Genomic DNA, 27347 nt, shown 5'->3' on the forward strand with positions numbered 1-27347 from the left:
TCGTGGCCAAAGGTTTATTTGCCCCAGATGGCATCATACAGTTCTACAGAGATCTTTGTCCTCACACCCCAAAATACAAAGTGAGCATTGAAAACTGCAAGCACGTGGAGATTGTGTGTCACCAACATTAAAACAAAGAAGTAGGTGGCACAGAGAAGAACAAAAGCTGTATTCTTCCCACTGGAAGAGCAGACAAAAGGCACTTTCAGCAAACAACTGCTGAGCAGAATGTTTTTGAAGATTCTATAAAGCTGACCCACACTATTATAGCAAACATCTGTAACAAGCAAAATACAAAAAGGCACTATTGGGCAAACCATTCTCACCTGCCCTCACCCAAAGGTCCAACTAAAAAGAAGAATAAGCCAAGGAACTTGGCACAAGAAGGTTTTTTTTTAATTATATTGTAATAAAGTGCATCATTGGGCTTAATATAATAAGCTACGGAACACATTGTAGCACATTGGTGTGCTCAGTATCCTAAAAATCACACACAGATGCAAACTGCAACTAAAGTTAACATTAATTAACCGCAGCAGGAGTATGGCTTGAAAGACCTCTTAACTTTCTGTACGCAACATACATAGTTTGAACAGCACATTTATGAATTAGCAACAAAGTAAGAGGTAGTGTTCTTTATATAAGGCAGAGTTGTTGTGTGGCAAAGGTGTCACAGGATTTAAAGAAAAAAACCAGTTACACATTGAATCAGCTTTTGCATTATTTTCAAGTGAACGTGAACATCCACAGTGTGAGTGGGTTCTACAGCTTACGTCACCAAAGGTGCAATCCTGTGCAAGTTTAGACAGAAAAAAAGTTGTAGGAATTTTTTTCCTGTCTAAACATGCGTAGGATTGCACCTTAAGTTTCCCCCCCGCCATATAAAAACCTCTCAGTCATTTCTGAAATACTTCCATTTCTGAAATATTATTTTGGTACTGCAAGCTTTCCTAGTTTATTGCATTAAAACGTACATATCAGTTATTTACATTTATCACTTAAAAAAACCACAACGGATTGCATACTGTTTCTAAGCCCAGATGGCGGAGTATATTTTCCCAGAGCATAATTATATGCCTATATAAAGAATCTGAAAAACTAGATACCAAAAAGCAGCCCATACAAAATGTGTTGTGTATTAGTAGCAAATACGTGATATATAGCATGCCAGGCGATAAACAAATGTGACATTTAGCCTTTACATTTTTGTAAATTATGATTTATATACAAAGATTCTAGGCATAATGTGACCTGGCCTTAACCAGAGATTTTTATATATTAATATATATATATATATACCTCTCTCTTTCAGCTAGATAACAGCCAAATTGAAGCAGCATTGATTATCCTTCCTATGCCAAAGCTTTATCCAGATTCGTTTATGTAAACATTCACGTTTGCGCCTTTTCACCTCCTGCTTTACAGCAGCTATATGCTTTTGTTCAATGTGTTTCGGACATGGTGATTTTGTCTGTTTGTTTTAAGCCAACGTAAAAGGCAGCTGGCAGTGTTTATATTCCTTCAACAGCAGTATATGCTACCTCTGCAACTTCAATTTCTGGCACAGAGTTTTCAGCAAATGGACCAGTCCAAGATGATTTCTGATTCTCCTTTTCAGAACTGCAGGGACAAAACAATATACGTGTCATACATAGGCTAACTGGATGGCTTCTCTCTCTCTCTCTCTCTCTCTCTCTCTCTCGTGATCTGATCTGTGCAGCATTTGGAAAACTGGGTTAATCCCAATTTACTAGACATTTATAGATGCTTGTCCTCGAGATATGACAAAAATGAAATGCATTTCAGGGAATAACTTCAAAATAAACTATTGCATTTTAATTTACCGACTGTCTTCTTCCGGCGCTTCTTGATCTGCCTCTATTGCAGAGGACTTCACTTCTCCACTGCCCTCACTCTCCTGTCTTGACAATTTACGGGATGTCGTGTCCCCTAAATTGAAATCCCTGTAATGAAGTCAAGAAAGACTTAAGACCCAATCTGTTTAAAGCTGGGAAATAATTTAAGAGCAACTGAGCAAAAACTCACTTCAGAAGATTTTCCCCCCAGATATGATCAAATTCACTCTATGAATTTGAAGACACAACCTGATACTAAGCAGTAATTTCCATTACAATTATATCTAATTCTTATTACTATCACAGCACACTCTGCCCAATCTGCACTGAAAGAGGCTCCACCCGTACTACGTATTTTTATCTGGTTGAGCTTTTATATTGTATTTTATATTATGGTTTTATACTGTTGTTTTATACTTTGAATGTTTTTAATTTTTGTGAGCTGCCCAGAGAGCTCCGGCTATTGGGCAGTATAGAAATGTAATAAATAAATAAATAAAATAAATAAATACTAAAGACTTTCTCTTTCTGTGGCAGTTGCTCTATGGAGCTACCAACTCTGCTACTTCCACGCCCGTCAAAATAAATTGGGGTTGCTGACGTGCGCTGCTTTAAAGAAAGCCTCAGGTACTTCTCTGCACTCAGTAGGAACTCCCATTTCCTTTTTAACTGCAGTTCCTTCCATTGTGTAAGATGCTACTCTAAAGCATCTCTTGGCTTTCAAGATTATTGAGGGAAGATTTGCAGTAGAAAGGAAAGCTTTCAGAAATCCCGGGGTGCATGAAGAGATGTTCAGTGTTTGGGGGCTGTTGATTTGGGGACTGCAGTAGTTTCAAGTGCTTTCTTTCAACCTACCCAATCCTTTTCTCCATAGCATTGATGTGCCCTTCTTTTTCATGTAATAATTTTTTCAGAGCTTCCACCTCTTTTTGTTTTTCAGCGAGCTCCTTTTGCAGACGGTAGTTTGTTTCCTCCAGAGTCTCACAGAAAGCCTAGATGAAAGTAAAGGGTTTTGAAAACAACCGTTTTGTAAGAAATGCTAAAGACCCGACGCTGATTACATTCCTCTCCTATGCGTGAGATTCCTTACTGTATAACACTTTTGAGCGTTAGCGTTCACATAGGACATAACCAAGCTTTGATTTCCTGACACTGAGAAACAGAACATTTAGATGTGGTAGTACATTGATGTACTACAATACCACAACTCATTGATGTGGTTATCAAGCAGTCACAAACTCCCAGTTTTGTGTGTGAATACTCTTGTGGACACTCTGGCAGGTGATAAGATGCTGGCTCAGACACAGCGTATGTCAACCCACATTTCAAAAGATGTTTGGAATGCCAAAGTGGTGACCTCAACTTACACCTGATTTGAGAAGATCACCACAGCATGATGTACATCTTGTAGGAGCTTCACTATTTCATAGGCACATCAAAGTAGACATAAGTATTTGCCCTACAGAATCCAGGAAAATGCACAGGAGCTGCTGTGCCATGAATTAAAAACAAATGCTTCTGTTGCAGAATCTTACAACAGAAGAATTGTTGAACGCACACACACACATTCCCTCCTCTCATCCTAGAAGAGAACAAATGTCTGACTGAATGTGGCTTCTATAAAAAGATCTGAAAATAATGACTTTTTCTGCTAACACTTGAGAAAACAGAGACAGCATAGGTGAGTCTCCCTGTGATTACAGGAGGAAATTCCTATATTAAGATTACATCCCTTATCCTTGACACAAACATTATGGTCTTGCTGCCACCTGCCCCCATTTCCAGTATTTGACAAATCTCTCATGGGACTCTGGCCGTCATTATGCATTTTCCTTGTCACTGATGACATAAATAAGTATTGTAAATATTGTGAAGCCCATAAAAGGTATTAGATATTTTAGATTTTATTGCAGAATTCTACATCCCAAGGGTTCTGACTTTATACTGCTAGTTTTTCCCTACCCTGTGCCTGTTTGGTGCATTCTCTTCCCCTCCTTATTGTTTTATTATGATTTTATTAGAATGTAAGCCTATGCGGCAGGGTCTTGCTATTTACTGTTTTACACTGTCCAGCACCATGTACATTGATGGTGCTATATAAATAAATAATAATAATAATAATAATAATAATAAATAATAATAATAATAATAATAATAATAATAATAATAATAAAAATAAATAAATAAAATAAAAATAAAAAAGAGGTGGGGGAAAAAAGAAAAGCATAAAGAGAAAAAAAAAACCCCACAAAACCACCACCAAACAAAAGCAAAAAAACCCCCAAAAGATTACTTTCCCTTAAGACATCCTCATATAGTTGTGTACCTTCAGAGAGGACACAACAAAGCAAAGGCAATTCTACTATAATCAAAAAGGAAAAAAAACAAAAGCAGAAATCGACATTATGGATGGAAAGGAGTCCCTAGAGGTAGTGACCTGCAAAGGGTGTGCAATGTTCGTGTTTCTGCCTGAGCTCAACATGGCGTACACCTGCAACAAGTGCAAGCTGGTGGCACTTTTGGAAGAAAAAGTGAGAGGACTTGAGCAGCGAGTGTCCACCCTCCAAGGAATAAGAGAAGTCGAGGAGTTCTTAGACCGAACGGTGGAACTGCAACAGCAACAAGAAGCACATGAGATTGAAGAACAACAGCCAGCTGAAGCAGAAGTGGAGTATGCTGAGGGGAGGAAAGCCAATGAAGAGGAAACTCCCTGGAAAAGAGTGACAGTTAGAAGAGGAATTAGAGGGCGTTCTGCACCGGTGGAGCCATTGCAGTTAAGCAACCGCTTTCAGCTTCTGGAGAATGAGACTGAAGGACAGTTTGCAGAGGAAGAAGTACAGGAGGCACCATGCAACAGTGACCAAGAGACAGAAGGTGGGTCAACCAAGAAGAAGCGAAGAGTAGTCGTTGTGGGAGACTCCCTGCTGCGTGGGATTGAAACCCAAGTATGTCGTGAAGACCCATGGACTCGCCAGGTGTGCTGTCTCCCTGGAGCACAGATTAGAGATGTGACTGAAGGGTTACCGAAGCTCATAAAGCCCACGGACACATACCCCTTTCTTCTCATCCATGTGGGAACAAATGATGTCGCCAAGCAGAGCTACAAAGAAATCATTTCAGACTTTGAAGTTCTGGGAAGGAAACTGAAGAACTTTGGGGCCCAGGTAGTTTTCTCATCCATCCTCCCGGTTCTTGGAAGAGGATTAGAAAGGGAAAGAAAAATACTCCGGATGAACGACTGGCTTCAAAAGTGGTGCCGTCGTGAGAGTTTTGGATTCTGGGACCACGGGCTACGCTACTTGGAACATGGACTGCTGGCAAGGGATGGGTTGCACCTCACAAGGGCTGGAAAGAATGAGTTCGGCCACAGCATGAAGAACTTCATCAGGAGGGCTTTAAACTGAATCTTGCGGGGGTGGGAGACGTAAATTTTGAGGCAACAATGGATGAAGGCCAATGCACCACAGTACAGAGAACAGCTTCAACAGAGTCCCAAAATAGTGTCTGCAACAAGGTAGGAACAAAGCCAGACTATAAAACACATGGTCTTCGATGTCTATATACTAATGCCCAGAGCATGGGAAACAAACAGAATGAACTTGAACTCTTATTACATGAAGGCAAATACGACTTGATAGGTATAACTGAAACTTGGTGGGATGACTCCCATGACTGGAATATAGCAATTGAAGGATATAACTTGTTCAAAAAGAACAGAAGAAATAGAAAGGGAGGTGGAGTTGCACTATATGTTAAAAATACCTATCCCTGCACAGAAATACAGGCGGATGAGATTGGGAGCCCCGTCGAGAGCGTCTGGATTAAAATAAATGGGGCTAGGAATAAAAAGAATATGATAATCGGAGTCTACTACCGACCACCCAATCAAGGAGAAGACGAGGACGAAACTTTTGAGAAACAAATTGCCAGTGTTTCAAGGAAGTGTGATGTAGTAGTGATGGGGGACTTCAATTACCCTGATATCTGTTGGGAGACCATTACTGCCAAAAGCGGCCCTTCCAAGAAATTCCTGACATGTATGGGTGATAACTTTCTCCTACAGAAAGTGGTGGAAGGAACTAGAGGGTCAGCAATCCTTGACTTGTTATTGACCAATAGGGATGACTTAGTGGATAAAGTGGCAGTTACGGGAACTCTGGGGGAAAGTGACCACGTCATACTTGAATTCTTGATTATGAAGGAGACAAAAGTCGAGCGTAGCCATACACGTACTCTGGATTTTAGGAAAGCTGATTTTAATAAACTCAGAACTATAATAAGTAAGGTCCCGTGGCAAGGGAGCCTAAAAAGAAAAGGAGTGCAGGATGGGTGGGAGTATCTAAAAAATGAAATTTTAAAGGCACAGTTACAAACAATTCCAACAAGGAGAAAAGATAGAAGACAACAGAGGAAACCAATGTGGCTCCACAAAAAGCTTATTGATGAACTGAAAACAAAAAGGGATACATATAGGAAGTGGAAGGAAGGCCAGGCTACAAAAGAAGAGTACAGACAAGTGGCGCAGAAGTGCCGAAATGGCGTCAGGAAGGCTAAAGCTGTGAATGAGCTGAGATTAGCGAGGGATGCTAAAAGCAATAAAAAGGCTTTCTTCAGATACGTGAGTAGTAAAAGACAGAGGAAAGAAATGGTGGTTCAACTGCTTAATGAGGATGGCAAATTGATAACAGACGACAAACAAAAGGCTGAAGTGCTCAATTCCTACTTTGCCTCGGTCTTCTCCCAAAAGCGGATCTATGACCCCCCTGGAAAAAGTGAAGCAGAAGTTGAGGGGGCAGGATTGCAGTTTGAGATTGATAAACAAATGGTCAAAGAACACCTAATTTCCTTGAATGAGTTCAAATCCCCAGGGCCCGATGAACTGCATCCAAGAGTAATGAAGGAGCTAGCGGAAGAACTCTCAGAACCTTTGTCTATTATCTTTGCAAAATCATGGAAGACGGGTGAGGTGCCGGACGACTGGAGGAGGGCTAACGTTGTCCCTATCTTCAAAAAGGGCAAAAAGGAGGAACCTGGGAACTACAGACCAGTCAGCCTGACATCCATCCCTGGGAAAATTCTGGAGCAGATTATAAAGAAGTCAATCTGTAAACACCTTGAAATCAATGCAGTGATTACTAGAAGCCAACATGGATTTGTCAGGAACAAATCCTGTCAGACTAATTTGATCTCATTTTTTGATAGGATAACCTCCCTTGTGGACTGTGGGAATGCTGTGGATGTCATATATCTTGACTTCAGCAAAGCTTTTGACAAAGTACCACATGACATTCTGATTAACAAACTAGCTAAAAGTGGGCTAGATGGAACAACTATTAGGTGGATCCACAGTTGGCTACAGAATCGGACTCAAAGAGTACTTATCAATGGAACCTTCTCAAACTGGGGAGAGGCAACGAGTGGGGTGCCGCAGGGCTCAGTCCTGGGCCCAGTGCTCTTCAACATTTTTATTAATGATTTGGACGAGGAGGTGCAGGGAACGCTGATCAAATTTGCAGATGACACCAAATTGGGTGGGATAGCTAATACCCTGGAAGACAGAAACAAACTTCAAAGTGATCTTGATAGGCTGGAGTGCTGGGCTGAAAACAACAAAATGAAATTTAATAGGGATAAATGCCAAGTTCTACATTTAGGGAATAGAAACCAAATGCACAGTTACAAGATGGGGGACACTTGGCTCAGCAATACTACAAATGAGAAAGATCTTGGAATTGTTGTAGATCACAAGCTGAATATGAGCCAACAGTGCGATATGGCTGCAAGAAAGGCAAATGCTATTTTGGGCTGCATTAATAGAAGTATAGCTTCCAAATCACGTGAGGTACTGGTTCCTCTCTATTCGGCCCTGGTTAGGCCTCATCTAGAGTATTGCGTCCAGTTCTGGGCTCCACAATTCAAGAAGGACGCAGACAAGCTGGAGCGTGTTCAGAAGAGGGCAACGAGGATGATCAGAGGTCTAGAAACAAAGCCCTATGAAGAGAGACTGAAAGAACTGGGCATGTTTAGCCTGGAGAAGAGAAGATTGAGGGGAGACATGATAGCACTCTTCAAATACTTAAAAGGTTGTCACACAGAGGAGGGCCAGGATCTCTTCTCGATTCTCCCAGAGTGCAGGACACGGAATAACGGGCTCGAGTTAAAGGAAGCCAGATTCCGGCTGGACATCAGGAAAAACTTCCTGACTGTTAGAGCAGTGCGACAGTGGAATCAGCTACCTAGGGAGGTTGTGGGCTCTCCCACACTAGAGGCATTCAAGAGGCAGCTGGACAACCATCTGTCAGGGATGCTTTAGGGTGGATTCCTGCATTGAGCAGGGGGTTGGACTCGATGGCCTTGTAGGCCCCTTCCAACTCTGCTATTCTATGATTCTATGATTCTATGATTCTAATAATAATAATAAGGGCAGTATCCAGTGCGACACTACAGTTAAGGTAAATTATGGTGAACTAGCAGAAGTGACCTTCAGCACCACACCAATAGCGTTTGTGGGCATGATGGGTTCTCCATGGAGTTGTGTTAGAGGTTGCTTACACTAGCGCAAGGTAATTTACATTATTAGTAGTATTGCACTAGATATTGCCCCAAGATTCTATTGCACCGAAGAGATCTATTATATACTAACAACCCAATCCTATACATGCTTACTGAGGAGTACATCCCACTGATTTCAATGGATATATGTCCTAGAAAGCATGTTTAGGATAAAGCCTAATTGGGTAATTTTAGCATGTTTGAGCTTTTATAAATGTGAGCCTGGTGGAGTCAACAATTGTCTACGAAAGCTCACAGCACAATAAGCTAGTTGTAAAACATGCTGTAAAATAAGTACAAATCCAAACCTAGTACTCCTAACACCATACAGCTGCTTGCCATTCAGGTGCTAGGATGAACAGTTGGACCTGGACTGGTAAGGAGCAAAGGCTGGGCTAAAGTAGGACACTCTGAAACATTGCAATACTTTGTTCCCACTTATATTCTAGATATTCGAACTGTAAGGAGTCTGATTCTGCAGAAGGCTGTACATGGTTACACCCAAGATACCATCTACCAGCACTCAATGAGTAAAATCCAACACAAGTCCTACTTAGAGTAGACTCACTGAAATGAATGGAACTTCCATTAGTCAGTACTAATGTATATCCCATTCATTTCAATGGGTCTCCTCAAAGCAGGACTTACATTGGATTTTACCCAATATAGTTCCCTCTTCTCCACCCTCCACCACTTCTACATTTTTAGTGTACATAAGAAGTTCTGCAGCTTGGAGTTGTCCTTGACATTGTGAAGGATGATGCAAACAAAATCGTTGGGTGCGGGAAATTACAAAGCACTGATTTGCGAGCCTACTCTTTTTTCTCTTAAGTGAAAGCTTGCAATTAACAATGACAAGTCTACAATTTATAATTTATTGCTGACTTCAGTAGCAAAAGAAACAATGTCATTTGGCAGTGATCCTCATTTGGTAACCATGCATTCACACAGGGTTGGTACAGACAGAATGTTCCCAACTGTGGAACCATTTCAACTTATGCCAGCATTTGCGATGACCAGAATTAGCAGAAATTAAAGTATATCAGTGACATTATAGTGGTTTTCAGGTTATTCTCTAAGAGGTTGAAGTCATAACGTAGTTAGCATTTGTAAAAAATAATAATCAGCAACTAGAATCAAAATATCTAACATTAAAGTATTTTATTGAGCTCAAGACAATCAACAGGAGGCTGATTCATATTTGGTGGAAATTGTCCAAAGATGCCAATTTGTAACCTGCAAATATTCAGTGAGTCCAGTTATTCTAGTTAGGCACTCTTTTCATTTCACAAAGTCAGTTAAATGGGTTCTATATACACTATATGCAAAATCAAGTGCTAAAGGAAAACAATAAAACCATAATTAAGAACATATGCTCTGGAAGGGCTGTGGCTCAGCGGAAGGACACGTATGTGGCATACATAGTTCCATCCCCCATATCTCCAGAGAGTGATGAAAAAATTCCTGCCTGAAAACCTGGACAGCCACTACCGGTCAGTGTTAACAATGCTGGGTGTAGATGGGCAGCTTCCTACGTCCAGTATAAAATATCCAGTATTTGGTAGGATAAAAGTATAGTGCTAAGATTGAGCAGTACAACTGATAAACCATGAAAACTCAGAAACTACAATTTCCCTTCATATAAGAAAGCCAGTGAAAAGAACATTAAAGTAACTCAGACACCAAAGAGGGTAAGTGCAGTATTGAATATCCGAAGGACCAGATCCCAGAGATAGATTTTAACAATGACTGGGTTCGGAGGACACGATAACCAAGGGTGGGTTAAATAGTCAATGGTTGATTATTGTGCCAGGACTTTTTCACATCACGGTTGGTTATTCGGCTGAAATAACCAACGGAAATAACCAACGCTGTGCAAAGTTGAATACTTGAACAACCATTGGTTATCGTTTTGCGTGTTGGGCACCGTTAACTATTTCATTGCACACAGTTGGTTATTTTTGGTGACTACAGAGAACCCTGGAAAGAGCGACCAAAGCGGTGGCCGCTGCTCTAGTCCAGCTGGCAGAACATGCAATGGCTGATGGGACTGACGGGGGAAGAAAGGGCAGGGGATGTGCCAAATACACCAATGCCTAATAGTCAACTCAATGCTGGCCTTAATCTACACCACGGTTGATGATAATCATGTCATGTGGGGAATACCCCCTTGATAATCAACCGAGAAGTTGTCTATTAACCCACCATTTTCTATTGTGTTATCCAAACGCAGCCACCAACTTAAAACTGAGTCATCAAGAATTATTCGCAGAGTATAGGATGTTCAAAGTTCAGATATCCAGAGCAAAAAATCTAAATCAATTCTCTGAATCTAAGCAACAGTCAAAGAAAACTGAGAAATCTTGTGACATTATTTCTTACTACTTCCCATTCTTTTCCTACCCACATTTTCCCAGGCCAGAACTACACCAAGAGGATATAACACTTTGAAAACGTTTTGACAACTGTATATGGAGTGTGCTCTGGGCCCCAACAGTTGTCACTACTGTTATAAACCATTTTAAAGCAGTAGCGTAGCTCCTGCCCCAGTCTTCGGTGATCTCCACTTCAGTGATGGTTTCTCAAACTTTGGAGGTTTGTTTGTGTTAACCTACAATCCATAGATTATTTATTTGAGGCTTTTTTTCACTCTGTGGCAGACATGTATATTTTACGGCGATGGTAAATAAACAACAAACATTAGATGCTATCTAAAAGAGAACAGATGTCTCTTTTGTTATAAAGATGCCACATAACAAATCTCAAATGTAACAGTGTAGTTAAAAGTATTTTGTTGTAATAACTAAGTTTACAAGAGTACACTTACCCTGCTCTCTTCAAGACTATCGAACGGCCCTGGAGGATCATCCAGACAAAGAAACTCTCTCACTGCAAGGCTTTGAAAGAATGCAAAAAAAGAAGACTACGTTGGCAACCAAAACTTAATAGCCTTAAAATCACAGTAAGAATACACGCAAAATGCAACGTTTCTATAGAAAAGAGCATGTTGCACCAGCAGGAACCCACTGTTAGCACCATGGAAAGTTGGTGCTTCATAAAGAAACCCCAGCAACGAGCAGAAATGCTTGTTGCTGGATTGGGACAGGTCAAAAGAGTTCTCTTTTGCGATCTCTGCTGACCTGCCCCTTTCTGGAAAAGAGCATTTCTGCTTGCTTTGGGTTGCTTGAAGAACTGCTAGCTCCCTCTCACACTAACGGTGGGTCTCACTGGTGAGTGGGCAGCATAGGATACTGCCCAATCATTAGTTAATAGGCCAAAAGGTTTTCCATACAAGTTTCAGGATGTCCAGAATGCATACATGTCTATTATAAAGTAGGGCTGTGCAAGCCTCAGGCCTCGGATTCAGAAATCCGAATCACGGAGGCCATTTTATGACAGATCTGCCATTTCCTTGCATAGCCCTAGGCCCCCGAAAGCAAGTTACAGCCTACAACTCCCAGCATGCAGTGCCTGGGAGGGCTGCACTTACTGGGGCCCAGCAACAGTGGGCACATGTGTCCTTACTGACACAATCGCCTACTGCTTGCTGCTGCAATCCAGGATACTCCCGTGATCCTGGAGGGATCCCCATGCATTCTGCAGGTGTCCCACAGCTGCCTGCTTTCCCAAGAGCTGCCCACTTCCTTTACCAGATAGCCCACAACTGCCTGCTACCCCCAAGAGCTCTTGGGGGAAGCAGGCAGTTGTGGGCTATCTGCAGAATGTGCAAGGGTCACTGGAGTTTCCTGGATTGCACCTGGAGTGATTGCAGCAGCGAGGACATGTGTGACGACTGTTCCTGGGCCGTGGTAAGTGTAGCCCTCCCATGCATTGCTGGGAGTTGTAGGCTGTAACTTGCTTACAGGCGCCTAGGCCTGTGCAAGGAAATGGCGGATCTGTCATAAAATGGTGGATCCATCATAAAATGGCCTCCGTGATTCGAATTTCTGAATCCAAGGCCTGAGGCTTTCACAGCCTTATTATAAAGAGTGAATCTGTTTGAAAATGACAGGTCAAGGTCAACAGTTCATTTATACTATATTTTTAAATTTTGATTTTTTTAAATGAAAGAGTACAAGACAAATGTGAATTTATACACACACACAAAAACAGACAAAATTAGGCGAGGATCAAAGAACAGCTAACTAATCCCATATGCCCACGGGGACTTTGGACTTGTATTTCTCAAATAGCATCCACTACATGGGAACGGCAAAAGCAGCCTGGGATACGTGAGGGACTTGCTCTTCAAAAGAAAAGAAAAATGGTCCGTGGTACCACAGGGCCTATCTAAAGCTTGGGTCAGAGTTCCTTTAGGTTGCCCAGTGGGATCCCATCCAGAGGTGCACAATCTTTTAAGCCATGAAGGCTGCATTGATGCTTGCTTGAGGGACATGCGTATACGGAGAGAGGTGTTTCCTGCACAAGCTGACTTCCCCACGGTCCCCACCCAGGATGCCCTTTCCTCGCTGCTAGCTGCAGTGGGAAAAGAGAGATCTGAAAATTGCTAGGGAGGCAGCGGAAAGCACTGGCAGTAGGGAAATTGGGAGTAGAGGTGGTCAGAGCACCAGTGGGGGCATCAATTAAGGCCGGGGGGGGGGCTGCATGCAGCTCATAAGTTCTGCACCACCAGTCTAATTGAATACATAATAGTAATTGTACCAACTCCATGAGCCTCTATCCAAAACAACACCTTACCTGAACACCAAACTTCTAAACAACCATCTGCCTATGAACCTGGGGTCAATAAAGACTGCTCAAAGCAAACAGGGAGGCTTTTATAAATGGATCAAGAATAACAGCTGATGTGCCACAAATGACTTACCCTAGAAGTTAGTAAGTCACTTTTGTGAACTTGTTTGCAAGTATTTAACCTACTGCAGTATGCAACCATTTTCTTCCCTAGTTTTTCTCAAGCCATGTATTACAGTAGCAAGTATTGCTAAATCGCGCCAGCATCAAGGATGCCAAGTCTACTTCTGTTCCAACCTACTTTTGACTACTCCAAATAGCCTGTCTCATTTGTGTACAAGTATTTCTTCTGAGCAGGCCAGACATGCCCGCCAGTGAGGCTGCTGTTTAAAATGCAGTCAACACTGAGGCAATTCCTGCAATTAATTTCTGCGAAACGATTCCTGCTCAGTTCCATGCATTTCCACATGCCAGAATCAATAATCTTTTTGGGAGAAACAATGGTTTAAAATTTTATTTTAAAAGCAAACCACCACACTTTTTTCTTTTTTTAAAAAAGGACAAAAAAACAGGCCACAGTGTGCTGAGAGTTCCGGAATAGTAGGAGGAGGCCTTGAATTCACAGAGCTCTGCATGTGGTGTTTCCACCCTGCAGCTGCAGAGTCTGCGCGCATGGGCTGGGCCTGAGAGGAGCTGTCTATTACTGAACAGAGTGAAAAGTAGTCGGCAAGTTCCTCTATCACAACCTTCCTGAACCTGCCGCCCTCGAGATGTGAGCTGGTGGATTTCCACTATGCTGGCTGGGGCATTCTGGGAGTTGCAGTTCTCTCAGCATTTTAACAGTCTATAAATTTAATTGTAAATTTGCTGTTTTAAATTTGTATTTTAAATTTGTATTTCTGCACTGCTGCTGATTTTATCCTGGTTGTGCTTTTATATTGTATTTTCTATCATGTTTTTATACTGTTTGTTTTAAACTTTGAATGGTTTTAATTTTTGTGAACCGCCCAGAGAGCTTTAGCTATTGGGCGGTATAAAAATGCAATCAATCAATCAATCATGTACCAGGATGGGGCAAGTGGTTTCATCATCATCATCATCAAATTTGCAGGTTCCTAGGGTTAGTATCCTATATTAGTCCTATGCAAAGTACACTCATTCATAGAATCATAGAATAGTAGAGCTGGAAAGGGCATATAAGGCCATCGAGTCCAACCCCCTGCTCAATGCAGGAATACATCTTAAAGCATCCCTGACATGTAGCTGCCCAGCTGCATCTTAAAGGCCTCTAGTGTGGGAGAGCCCACAACCTCCCTAGGTAACTGATTCCACTGTCGCACTGCTCTAACAGTCAGGAAAGTTTTTCCTGATGTCCAGCCGGAATCTGGCTTCCTTTAACTTGAGCCCGTTATTCCGTGTCCTGCACTCTGGGAGGATCGAGAAGAGATCCTGGCCCTCCTCTGTGTGACAACCTTTTAAGTATTTGAAGAGTGCTCTCATGTCTCCCCTCAATCTTCTCTTCTCCAGGCTAAACATGTCCAGTTCTTTCAGTCCCTCCTCATAGAACTTTGTTTCCAGACCCCTGATCATCTTGGTTGCCCTCCTCTGAACACGCTCCAGCTTGTCTGCGTCCTTCTTGAAGTGTGGAGCCCAGAACTGGATGCAATACTCTAGATGAGGCCTAACCAGGGCTGAATAGAGAGGAACCAGTACGTCACGCGATTTGGAAGCTATACTTCTATTAACGCAGCCCAAAATAGCATTTGCCTTTCTTGCAGCCATATCGCACTGTTGGCTCATATTCAGCTTGTGATCTACAACAATTCCAAGATCCTTCTCATTTGTAGTATTGCTGAGCAAAGTATCCTCTATCTTGTAACTGTGCATTGGGTTTCTATAATATATAATATTTTCCTCCCCAAAAAATTTAGCAAGCCGAACAAGCGATCCTAGAAAAGCAGAAAACAATGCTCCTTTGCTTCATTTGACAGTTATAACAGCTGACCCTTTCCAAACATAGTTATATTACAGTGGACTTTCTGTTCATGGTTGAAGTGCTGTTTTGAAAAGATGTGGAATGAGGTTGCAAATGGCCATCCCAGAACAGCTTATGACATGAAAGCACTGCTGCTCACCATTGTCCTCTTCACCCTTGATTTCCCTTGCTCTGCAACATATTTAGACTGAACTGCTGAGTTTACGGGCAATTCTGATAAGATACACATTTTGTAGCTTAATATTAAGTGACGAATGGTATAAAGCTCTTCTGTGAAAGGAAGGAGATAAAAAGTGTAGCCATTACATCCAAGCACTTCTTCAAAGCTATTTATGCATCAATTGGTCTGGTTTGTAACAAAGTTAGATCATCTTGTCTGCAGTGCAGCTTTCAGCCGTTCACAACCACATATACTATGTATTTAAGATGCAACTTTTTCATTTACTAGAAAACCCCACCTACCCACCCTTCAAATGCATGCTTTTGTAAACTACGGCTAGATCTACACTACTGCTTTATAGCAGTACTGATAACTGTTGGGGCACAATCCGCATTCCATATGCCGCTTTCATCATGTTACATCCTGCTTTTTATTCCACATTCATAATGATTTGACACAAGGTGTAGATCTGGCCTATATCACAGCCACATTTAAGAATGAGCTACAAATATAAGTTTATAAATGGAAACTCTTTGGTCAGAGGCAGTATACCCCTGAATATCAGATCCTGGGAACAAAAACAAAACAGACAAAAAAACACCAGTGGGAAACCCCTCACCCTCATGCTCTGATATGAGAAGCTGCTTAGAAAGAATTGGCTGCCCACTGAAACAGGATGCTGTATCAGGCGTATCTTTGGTCTGATCCATCAAGGCTCCTACAATTAATGTGATGTTTAATGCATAGCCAGATGATTAGGACTGCAATACAAAATGCACTTGTGTCAAAGTCTGCTTGAGAAGTGCATTTTGGACTTTGTTTCAGAAGCTTCAAGGGGGTGATAGCAATACCAGCCTTCCTCTCCCCTTTTAAAGCCATAATGGGGTGCTCACATGGAAGAGAATTTGCTTTTAATATTTCAGTTTGGCAGGACTGAAAACTACAAAAAGCTGTTTAAACACAATCTACGAAGTATGACTAATTTAGCTCTGCTGTACTAAGATGGGTTATATGGATAGTAGCAGAAAGTATGCGTCTTGCACAGAGAGCTGCAGCGAGCACAGTGGGAAAAATACACACTCTATTCTATGCAAATCAACAGCAGAGCACCCAATCCCATTTTTAGATTTTCCTCTAGGACAGGGTGCGGCCACAGGTGATTCTTGCCCAACTTGTGAGAAGAAAAAACTAATAATCCAGGCCTCTGCTTTACAGGTTTAACACCTTTCTCCAGTCTCCGCATTATCCAAATACGTATACTTAGCAGCAGAAGGGGAGTGGCCTTCCTTTGAATTAAGCCTCTTTATGCCACCAGTGATGTGTGTATTCTGATATGTATTGCTGAACTTACCTCTCTGAGAAAAAAAGTAATAATTCAGATGAGGATAGGGATGTATAGATTTTGTTATATCCGTTCCATCATTGTTTTGTGGATTGTCAGGACTCTTTCGTTTGTTCATCCGTTTATTGACTGAACTGGGTTTTTTGTAAGAGACTTTCGTTCTACTTGGGCTAATCCATATTCACGAACGTGCATTAGACTGCGCATTTACATAAATCACCCCAAATGGGGGTGGGGGAGAGAGAAAAATGCACAAATCCACCCTAAAACCACCATTTTTGGTTGGTGTCTTTTTGCCGACTTCGTACTTTTGTACAACTAAATTTGCAAACATTTCCCAGAAAGTTAGAAACAACAGTACATGAAAACAGTCTGCTGCAGAATTCATGGGTCGGATTCATAGAAATCCAAAGTCACCTGAATCCATCCTGGATTTCTCTGACGTCCTTCAATGAGGACGCTACTCTAGGCAGAAAGGCTATGTGCAGTTTTAATGCATTCTTGTCTTTCTAAATCAGGGCAGTAGAACCTCATGTCCAGGGGCTAAATAGGGCCCTCTGGCCACGGCCCCTTGCCTTGGCTCTTTCCCTTGACCACTGATCGCTGGGTGGCTTCCCACCTTTTGTGGAATATTTTTCCCATTCCCAAAGTTTGAAATGCCACTCCTAAGTCTTAGATACTGCCAGTATGTTGGCATTTTGACCATGCCACTTTTGCCTTCAGCCCCACCTACCCTTGGAATCTGGCCCCCGAAGACTTCCCCAAAATGGAGTCTGGCCTTCGGGCTGAAAAAGGCTTGTCCACCCCTGCTCTAAATCATGGTGTTAATGCCTACAGTGGTGTTACCCCACAACTGAGTATCTGGTATACATCTAGATTAGTATGTCTGGTGAGTAAGGAATGTTAGAACTGAGTGGGTGTGGTTTGTGATGTAATAGGTAGGGTAGGGGGAAGGACTATATAAGGAGTGACTGAGGGGAGGAGATGTTATGTTATTGTTGGGAGTGGAGATTGGAATTGTTTGTGGAGTGAGAGATTAATTGCTAAGGACTTACGATTGGTTTGGAGAGAGAGAGAGGTGGTTGGTGTGTGGGGAGTTTGGATTAGGCAGGATTGGAAGCATTATATTTTCATTTAAAGCTTTTAACATGACAATAAACATTATTATTTTGTTAGCTACCAATTCCCACGCATCAGCTTGGCATTTACCTGGATCACAGTTATCAAACACCCTCACCAGAATATACCCACAGTACATTTAAAATAAAAAACAGATCTTATATTTAACCTGTTTCCCTCATAACTAGGGGAAAGGTTTTATTTAACCCTCCCTCAGGTTTTCAAGTGGTGATGTTGGGCCTGAGAAGGGTTTATGCGACGGACCTAGTATAGGTGTAACATCGCACCTACTTTTTCAACGGATGTTATTGCTACTCAGGTGACACCATACAGCACGGCTACAGACCTTCTTTCAGCATGAAGGCCAATTCTAGGGTCACCAACTGTCAGGATTTCCCTGGATTTGTCCTGTTTTTTGTTCTATCCTGTGTGTCAGGGTGTGTGTGTTCTGTAGTTTTCTATAATGTCCTGGAATGACACCCTTTCCCCTTTAAGGCTACTATTAGCATGGGGGGGGAATGATACACTTTCTGGAGGGCCTGGAAAGCACATTTCCCCTCCCAACTGGGTGTCCTCTTTTTTGATTTCCCATCATTCCCCCCTCCCACTGTTCCAATTGGGTTCTTAAAGGGGAAAGGGTGTCATTCTTGGAATTACAAAAAAGGCTCCGATTGGAGTAGTGGGGCAGGAAGGACACACTTTCCCCTCCTCTGCTGCAATCAGAGTAGCCATCATTAGCATGGCAGGGGGGAATGATACACTTTCTGGAGGGCCTGGAAAGCACATTTTCCCTCCCCCCTCCCCACTGGGTGTCCTCTTTTTTGATTTCCCAAATATGGTCACCCTAATCTATTCTGGTTTAAGAAGCATGGGCTGTCCTGACAAGAAGTTTGAAACACTATACAAGTTCATTAGCTGTGCAGTCATCCATTGGTGAGAATGTTTGGTTTCTCTTTGAAGGTCTGAAAAGATTGTTATTGTTTGAAGCTGTCCAGAGAATGGTCATTATTGGGTAGATTTAAAGTACTATAAATAAACTAATAAATTATTTATTGTGTCCCAGATACTTTAGTTCCTACTGAAAGAAATCCAATAATCCACACACAAGTATCTCCTCCACACACACACTCACACACCTCCTCTACACAATCAAGTAAAAACTCCTAGCTGAACCTGGCTCTACAAAAGGGATGCCCGACGTATGACTCCCACCACTACCTGATATAGTTAAAAAAAACTATTTTGTCCTTTAAAAAAATGGTGTCTGTAGCGACTATGGAGCACCCAAAGGGTCAAAATTAGTTTGTAAGCTAATTTCAACCCTTTCAGTGCTCTGCAACCGCTACAAATGGCATTTTTAATTAAACAAAATACCCTGTAGTGTGCGTGTGTGCATGGCCCCTTGCACAAAAATAAGAGCCCATTTCTTACCCCTGCCCTACAACATATGCTGGGATAGCTGTTACTCACGGTTGTATCCAGTGTTAGTTCTACTTAGAGAAGACCCATTGAAATGAACGGGACTTAACTTAGACTAACGTTGGATACAACCTTTAGACCAGCCTTACCCAGCCTGGTGCCTTCTAGATGTGTTGCGCTACAACTCCCAGCATACTGAATGCTGGGAATTGTAGTTCAACACATCTGGAGGGCAAGAGGTTTTAGGAAAGCTGCTTTAGACCCACCAGTGCAGCAATGATGGCTACAATTTCTGATGCTACCGAATGACACCAATCTCTGAAAGGACAACTGCTCAAAAAGTTCATACGTAATGGAGTTGATAGAAAATAAGATACCTGCCAAGCAAACTCCACTTCTGTCACTTTTTTGTTATTCCACCGAAGTGTATAAGAATAGTCGCAAAGACATGTTTCCCTGACCACTTTCTGATATAATTGTAAAATACTCATTACTTGGACCTTCCATTCCATCCAATCAAACAGGATTCTACCCATCCTTAACCAGCTACCATTAACTAAAATAAGCAGCTTCAGAGTTTACAATTAGAAAATTCAATGTACTGCTTAATAGCTAACTCCTCAGAACATACATTCTTCACGATTGTGTAACATACCAGAAATTCTACTATAAGTGAAAAGCACATGGTTTAGAATGGAAAGCCAAGGACTTGACTATTTATACATAAGTACCCCCTGTGACCAAATCTTAGGAAATGTATCACAAATATAGGACCGAGTCGAAGGCATTCCATTCAAATCTCCAGTCTAGAGTTTAGTCCTCAAACTACACACTATGAAAAGAGGAACTAGGAGCTATTTTCATCTCTTCCAATTCACACAGGTACATCCCGGCCTCTTTCACCTTCTTTTTTGCCTCCAAGTTACAGCAATAACCTTTAGACAGCTTGCCACCCTGCTATCTAAAATTCTGGCTAGAGACTAGTATTTTGAAATAATTTTCCAAACCTCTCTCAGAACTGCTTTTGCAATTTTGCAACTTGAACAGACTTGCCTTGTTGTCATTTAGGACAAGTTAACTTCTTACACTTTGAAATTTTTCATACACAGAAATGAATGCCATCATTCACAGTCAAATTCTGGAAAAATCAGCAGTCCAGTCCAGAACAGTGGACAGGAGAGCTCAAACCAATAAAACGATCCAGCACCTAAAAGGAATGTATTCCTTTGTTAGAAAACATAGGGACATCACAGATATAGGAAAATGAAGATCACATACCAGTTAGCAATATCTTTGTGAGCTACTAAATTCTGTAGGAATGCTTGGAGTCCCATCTGTCTGTCTTCCAGGAAGTCAGGATTGTAATTATCCTTGAACCAGCGCTTTGGTGGAAGTGCCAATCGAAAACCAGGAAACATCTCCTTCAGCTAAAAAAGTTATGATCATAAGAAACAACACTTTCCTTAGAGAATTTAGCAGTAAGATTTGTTATGGAGAAACTCAGCCATGATACCTTTTGAATATGTGTACAGTCTGGATTTTGGATTTGTTTTGGCATCACCCTAGTATTTTTCCTAATATGCCTAATAAATATACTTACTGAATTTTGTTCCAGTAAGGATGCATGGGAAGCTAAGATCAAGATGATCCTGATAGTTGAACAACAGGCTACCTGCCCTTTTTGTAATTGGAGTTCCTGACCTGTACAGCCTCTATCCTAATTGAGTTAAGAGGATTTGACCTTATGCAAAGTATGTGAATTATGTATAAATGCAAAATGCCTTCCTGATCTTCAAGTCACTTCCACGATCAAGTCACCCGGAAAGGCATGTTTAAATGAGCCACCCCAAAGCCTTGGTGGAAGCCATAGTGCAATCCTGAAGCGTCCTCGTCTTAACATAGGTAAGCAGGCTACAATAACACCTGGGTAGTACCTTTTGTTTCAGAAACTTCCACCTAATTATCTACTTGAAGCACGGCTTTTGTAACGCTTAGTCAGCCAGCTTTAACTCAAATCAAGAACCTCTGGAGAGTTCCTATTCAGCCCTTGTAGCCAAGCTACTGTACTCTTCATTTTAATTTCATCCTGAGATGGCCCAGAATTGTTACCTGGCATTCTATAACTGCCCTTGAATCTAGTCACTCAGCTCTTTTTAGTTGTGGGAACCAGAGCGGGTACACTGTTACGCAGCTCCAAGATCCGCTCAAGGTTCACTCGGTATCTGTTCCCCACAATTGCTTCCTAGCAGTCAGTCTCTCCTCCAGTGTCTTATCCACATTTATTGGGCTAGGGTTCTTTTCCTTTTGCTTGTTTTCTGGCTGCCTTGTACAGCCAGAACAGTTGTCTTGTTTACCCAGATAGAGCTTCATCCCCAGTGAAATGCTCATTGCTGCATTCTGAATGGATATTTCAGTGGGGTCTCTCTCTCTTTCTCTCATGGAGCTCAGTTGCCTGTCATAAACGGTACTGGAAGGGGACGTTACCTTGATGTGTACCCACATTTGTGGGACTGTGAATCTTTGTGACCTAGTCTCTTGCACCTACAGTCTCACAGTGGTTTGATGGGGCTGTTAAAGGTGAGGACTTTATTTACAACATTTGTATACCGCTCCACATCTAGCCAGATTCAGGAGCGGTGAACAACAAGAGATAAAAATGAACAGAAGATAGAAGAGTAAAACATCATATTAAAATTATCCTTTAAAAAACAAAGTGTCAATAAAACCGAGGCTAGTCAACCAAGGAAGGCTTACTGGAGAACAGCTGTTTTCAGGAGGCGCTGAAAAAAAATGCAGTGTTGATGTCTGCCTGACTGTCAGAGACAGGGAGTTCCATAGGAAGGGAGCCACCACACAGAAGGCTCTTCTCTGGTTGGACCATAGGTCCATGTGGAATCACCAGGAGCACTTTAAGCTCATAGGTTTTTTTTCCTGCTATAAGCTTAGGGCATTTTGCCTGAGGTATTTCAGGATTTTGAGCCCAATGCAACCCCATACTTAGCTAGCTTCCCTTCCTTGGCTCCTTCTCTTAAGTTCTCTTGCCTGTCTGAATTTGTTATTTTTGCCAAAGTAGCCATGATCCAAGGAGAGACCTTGCTGTAGGGTTCTCTATTCCAAATTGTTTTTGAACTTCACTCTACACTTAGTGGGGCTCCTAATTATGGCTTAGCCAGCTGGAGTGTCCCGCAAGCACCTGGAACAGATCTGGAGTACACGCGAGGGGCTACAGAGGGGAGGAACAGACACAGAAGTCCCATTCCACCGGTATCCATTCCATGGGCACAGCAAGGAAGTTGGATCCAACCCCCAAATTTTAACCTGCAACATTAATAGCTGGTTTAAACTTATATACCTTGTCATTCAGCCTGGAAAAGTCTGTATACCTTCTGAAAACTACCCAGTTTTCCTCTGGATTTCTTTTAACAAGGACTTTGTAAACCTGTTAAACAAAAACAAAGTCTATTAAATCAGCTGCAATAAATAGTGCAAGCGGCACAGCCTACTCACATTTCATTACAGTTATTGGAAACCTGACAACCATTCTTTGTTAGGGAAAAGGAACAACTGTTATCAGAGCTTGCCAATGTTTACCCAAGTTTGAAAAATGGGCAACTGTTTCATGCAAGTCTATATTTGGCACAATCTTAACCAGTGTGGTTTCTACTACCTTCAGGATAAACCAATTCATGAAATTCAGACTTCCAATTTTCAATTTTTTAAAAGATGCTTTCATAAAAATAGCAGCTTTCTGGAAGTTCCCCAAAGTTCCACCCATTAGCAGTGGATACCGCTGGTGCAAGAGAATGAGCAGGAGCATTATTGGATACTGCCCTCTGTGATTAAATGATTTGGTACTAGTTTTGAAGGGGGGAAAAGGACAACTTACAGTGAATTTTGCCCTCTCTTCCATCACCTCATAGCCTAATATTGTAGGCGTAGCAGGCCGATCTTCCCAACTTCCAGTGTCTGTGTTTTGCTCAGTATCCTCTGATGGTTGACTGCAGTATTCCATAGATGTGTTTATACCTATAAATTTAGTCCTAACATGTGGACTATTACAAGGAGATGACGTAGCACCAATCTCATCGGGGACGCTCATCTTTTTAAAACTATTGTTCGAAGAGTCCTCCAGCTGCCCCTTTGAAGAATCTGAACATGTTGAAATGCTCCCAAGAGATGATCGTCTTTGGTTTCTATTTGTGGTAAAACTAGAAGAACTTCCTATAGGAATTGGAACAGGAACATACGGGGTAGCCATCCTTCATTAGAAAGCTTAAGCAAGTTGATCCTTCTTGATTGTAGAATTTAAGCAACTCTCTCAGGGTCACTTTTCCTTCAGTTATCTGGAAACAGAAAGAAGTAAGGTTTAATTGTGTTTGGATGCTCCCATAATAATATTCTTTAAAACACTGAGATGTGATTTCCTCTCTGCATTCATATTCAGCAACAATAAAGAAAGTAATCATTTCATATCAAGAAGTAAGTTAAATAAAGATTCTACAAATCCAGAATGTACCAGATTTTAAAAAAGAGAAGAGAATGTTATAAAACTTTAATACTAGTGTATTTTAAAATATATTTAAATAGCATATGCAGAACGTAGCAACAGGCAGAATAGTCATTTTGATAAAAAGTTGAAGTGTGCTCATTTTAAATGCTATCTGTTGTATTAAAATTTAATATGGCTCTCTAACACAGATTTCACTGCAAGAGTCCTTATTCTATCCACTGCACAGAGAAAACAAGATTGTCTGTGTTTTTAAAAGAATATCAGTACCAATGTAATTTTAGCCATGCTTTGAGCTTCAGGCTCTTTGAAACAACCAAATGTTATATTCATGCTAAATAAGAACATATTCACGCTAGATAAAACCAAAAGCCCATCTAGCCCTGCATTTTGTTCACACAGTGGCCAAACAGATGCCTGTGAGAAGCCCACAAATAGGGCATAAGTGTAATGGTACTGTCCTAAGTGCAATAGCACCGTCCCATTTATGTTCCCCAACAAATGGTATTCAGAGGACTAGTAGCCATTAATGAATATGATCCACAGCAACATTAGAGAAGATACGAAGAAGAAAAAAAGCAACCACCTTGAGGATCTTCTCCAAACTGATTTCTGCCTGACAAACATGCTATACAGGGACTGGATTCCAGGATCTCTGTATCATCAAATGCTATTAAAGCAGCATAAATTATACCACCCTAAACTTCCCACCTAGAACTGGAAACACCTATAAGTCAATGACACAGCAGTGGCTGACAAATCAAAACATCTAGAGTATTAGTTTACATTTGTCCTAACTCAAGAGATCTGTTCACACATAACACTAACCCCATGGTTCTGGGGGAACCTTGGCTTACCATTACAAGCAGCATGCCCATTAATGCTGCCCGGTAGCTCCCGCTGCGAACAAGAGTGTCTAATTGAACCATAGTCCTTTTGTCTGTGATTTCTTTGGTGTCATGTACGAAATGGGAACTGTGCTTCTCTCTCTGCTAACAAACCATAGTCATAAGCCATGGTTTGTTACTGGCTTATGACTCTAGCTTGTTGGTGGGGAGATAAGCCAAATTTCCCAGTTTGCACATAATTGTAAACAAATCAAGGACAGAAGGTCTGTGGTTTGTTTAGCCACTTCCATTTGCAGTGGGAGCAATTGGGCAGCATGCACGAGCATGCTGGTTGGAACCAATCACCTGAAACCCACATAAACCCCCAGAAGCATGGCTTATCATTACATTCAAACAGGGCCATTGCGTATGGGACAAGAACATTAATAGCAGCAGAGAGGAATTATCATCTGCACTCAGGGAAACCAGAATTCCTAGCCTTGAAGCAGCTAGTCACAGACAAATTCTAGGACTACTTCTATTATGGTATCAGCTATGCTTAAAAACTCAATTTTGTTTTATCTACAGTCCACTATTTCGCTCTGCCAGACCTTACTTTGCTTTCCTAGTCCACAGTAACTACCGCCAGAAGTCCATTAACTACTACAAAGTAATTCCACTACTTTGGAATCACATATCAGTAAAATAAACAATATAATTGAACTGAGCAGGGAAGAAGATACAAGTACACAATGAAAACAGCTGTTTGCATCTTGCTCACAATGAAGCAAACAAGGCTGTTAGCTCAATAATAACCTTACCCTATCCACAAAAGCTGTTGTTTAAAACAATGTGTACAAATTGCCAATTGTAAAGTGAAGAAAAAGGAAACTCTGTAAGGCATTCATAAAAAAAAATGCTTGTGTTCAACCACAAAATGCTTGACCACAGAGCTTCTCCTGAAAACTGAAAGCCCATTCATAATTTTTTGCGGGACTTCGCAACAAGCAGCAAGACACTGAGTATTGCAGATGTCACTAGAAAACAAAACAGAAAATAGAGATGAACAAAACCTCGTGAGTATGTTACCTCACATGATCACATTTCTTTTTAAAAAAGCACCTCCTGGTTCACTTGGTTGTTGTTTTTAAAAATATCATGATATTATAGCATAATATCAAAACATGGAACTCAGTGGGTCATTGAGGAGGGAGAAGAGAGACATCAGAAAAACAAGTTAAGTGACAGGTAATTCTCAATTCCAGAAAAGCAGCCACATTTGACTGTTGCACTGGGGTGGGGTGGACAAGGGGAGGCCAGAAAAGGAGTCACATGGCAGATAGGATTGGGTAGGGGTAAGAAAGAAAAGTTTGTTGGTCCCTTAGAAGACCAACACATGTATTATGGCATAAACTTTCATGGATTAAAAGCCCACTTTATCAGATATATGAAATATTATGCTAGACTGGAATACAGATCTATCTATTTATCTATCTAGACACCCACCCACCCACCCGTATAAGAGAAAGTGTAAACAGTGGAGCCAAAGAGCAATGAAATTCAAGAGGTACAAGTCTTGGACTGCCGCAGCTGAATCTGTTGTATTTCATGGCTTTTTTTGCTTTTGTAAACCGCCCTAGGGACATATTTTTAAAACCTCTCTATACGGTAACATTTCATGCATCCGATGAAACTCTAGCCCGCGGAACTCAGCTTAAGTTGTCACAGAACTTCCTCCAATTTTTTTGGACGTGACGATCATTTCTTCTTCGGAAGGGAGCCGATTCTCCCTTGCTGGGGACGACTAGTCTGCAAACTCGCAGCGAGGGAAGGCGGGAGATCGCGAAGGGATAAGGGTGGGCGGAAGGGGGGGAACAAGATCCCCCCACAAGCCCCATCCTCGTAGAAACCCCCTCCCACCACCACCAATGGATTTCTCTGGGGCACAGCCAAAGCATGTGCCCCCCTCCTTCCTCACCCAGACCCGGGATCCAAGTCAAGCCTCGCAGCCCTCAGGGACCCCTCCCTCCTTCCTCTCCCTCCTGGCATCTGCTCGCCCCCCCCCCCCGCGCAGATCATCCCCACTGCCACCCAAGTCGACTCTCCTCTTTTGCCGACCGAAGGAGACCAGCCAAGAAGCGGGCGGGTGGCCTCGCGGCGGTCAAGCAAAGCGGAGGAGGGGGCGGCTTAGCCCACGGGGTCGGGGGGGCAGCGCATACCTGTAGCGGGGAAGGCTGCCTCGCCGTTGCAGAGTCCCCCAAGCCTGGCCGGGAATCGCCACTGCCGCCGGTTTGCCAACCCGTCTCGACTACACCTCCCGAGATGCATTCCGGCCGGACCTAGCTTGCAAACACACCGTTTTTTTAAAACTACAAGTCCCAGCAGGCAGAGCGGCAAAGGCTGACTATGATTCGGCGTCTTCTGATCACAGCACCTGGGGTTTTGAAGCACTCCGCTCGTCTTGCCTGCTGGGATTTGCAGTTTTGTGGGCTTTGCCAGCTGCTCACGCCTGGGGCCATTGGCTGCCCCGCCATACAGCGTTGTCGCCACTGCTGCGCGAAAGGCAACCAGCAGACTTGCTTGTGCGGTTCAGCACAGCAACAACACGATGTAGTGATGTTATCAGGTGGGGGAAGCAGAAAGTTTGCGTTTCATATTGCTAAGCTGCTCTGCTCCAGCCCGTGCCCGCAACCCCAGTCACGTGCCTTCCTCCACTTCTCCGAGCAAGTCATGCCATTTGACGTAAAGACTTAACAAGCGGCAATCCGTATATACACTTACCTAAGTGTGACATCGCACTTGATGGGACTTACTTCTGAGTAGACACGTACAGAAGTGCACTGCCAATTTTCTTTTTAAAGGAGAGTGGGGAAAACT

At 42.1% G+C, this 27347-nt stretch overlaps 1 protein-coding gene across 1 annotated transcript; it reads right to left on the minus strand.

The window, feature by feature from the left end:
• SNX16 (sorting nexin 16) lies at nucleotides 1-26779 on the minus strand. Its single transcript, XM_063130893.1, has 8 exons — nucleotides 26690-26779; nucleotides 23023-23479; nucleotides 22489-22575; nucleotides 20415-20563; nucleotides 11236-11305; nucleotides 2712-2848; nucleotides 1845-1964; nucleotides 1-1620 (listed from the first exon to the last, which is right to left on the minus strand). Exons 2-8 carry the CDS (start codon nucleotides 23392-23394, stop codon nucleotides 1512-1514), a joined length of 1044 nt encoding a protein of 347 aa, XP_062986963.1. The 5' UTR covers nucleotides 23395-23479; nucleotides 26690-26779; the 3' UTR covers nucleotides 1-1511.
• Nucleotides 26780-27347: the final 568 nt, after the last annotated feature.

Source organism: Elgaria multicarinata, chromosome 7 (assembly GCF_023053635.1).
Source record: "Elgaria multicarinata webbii isolate HBS135686 ecotype San Diego chromosome 7, rElgMul1.1.pri, whole genome shotgun sequence".
Classification (NCBI taxonomy): Eukaryota; Metazoa; Chordata; class Lepidosauria; order Squamata; family Anguidae; genus Elgaria; species Elgaria multicarinata.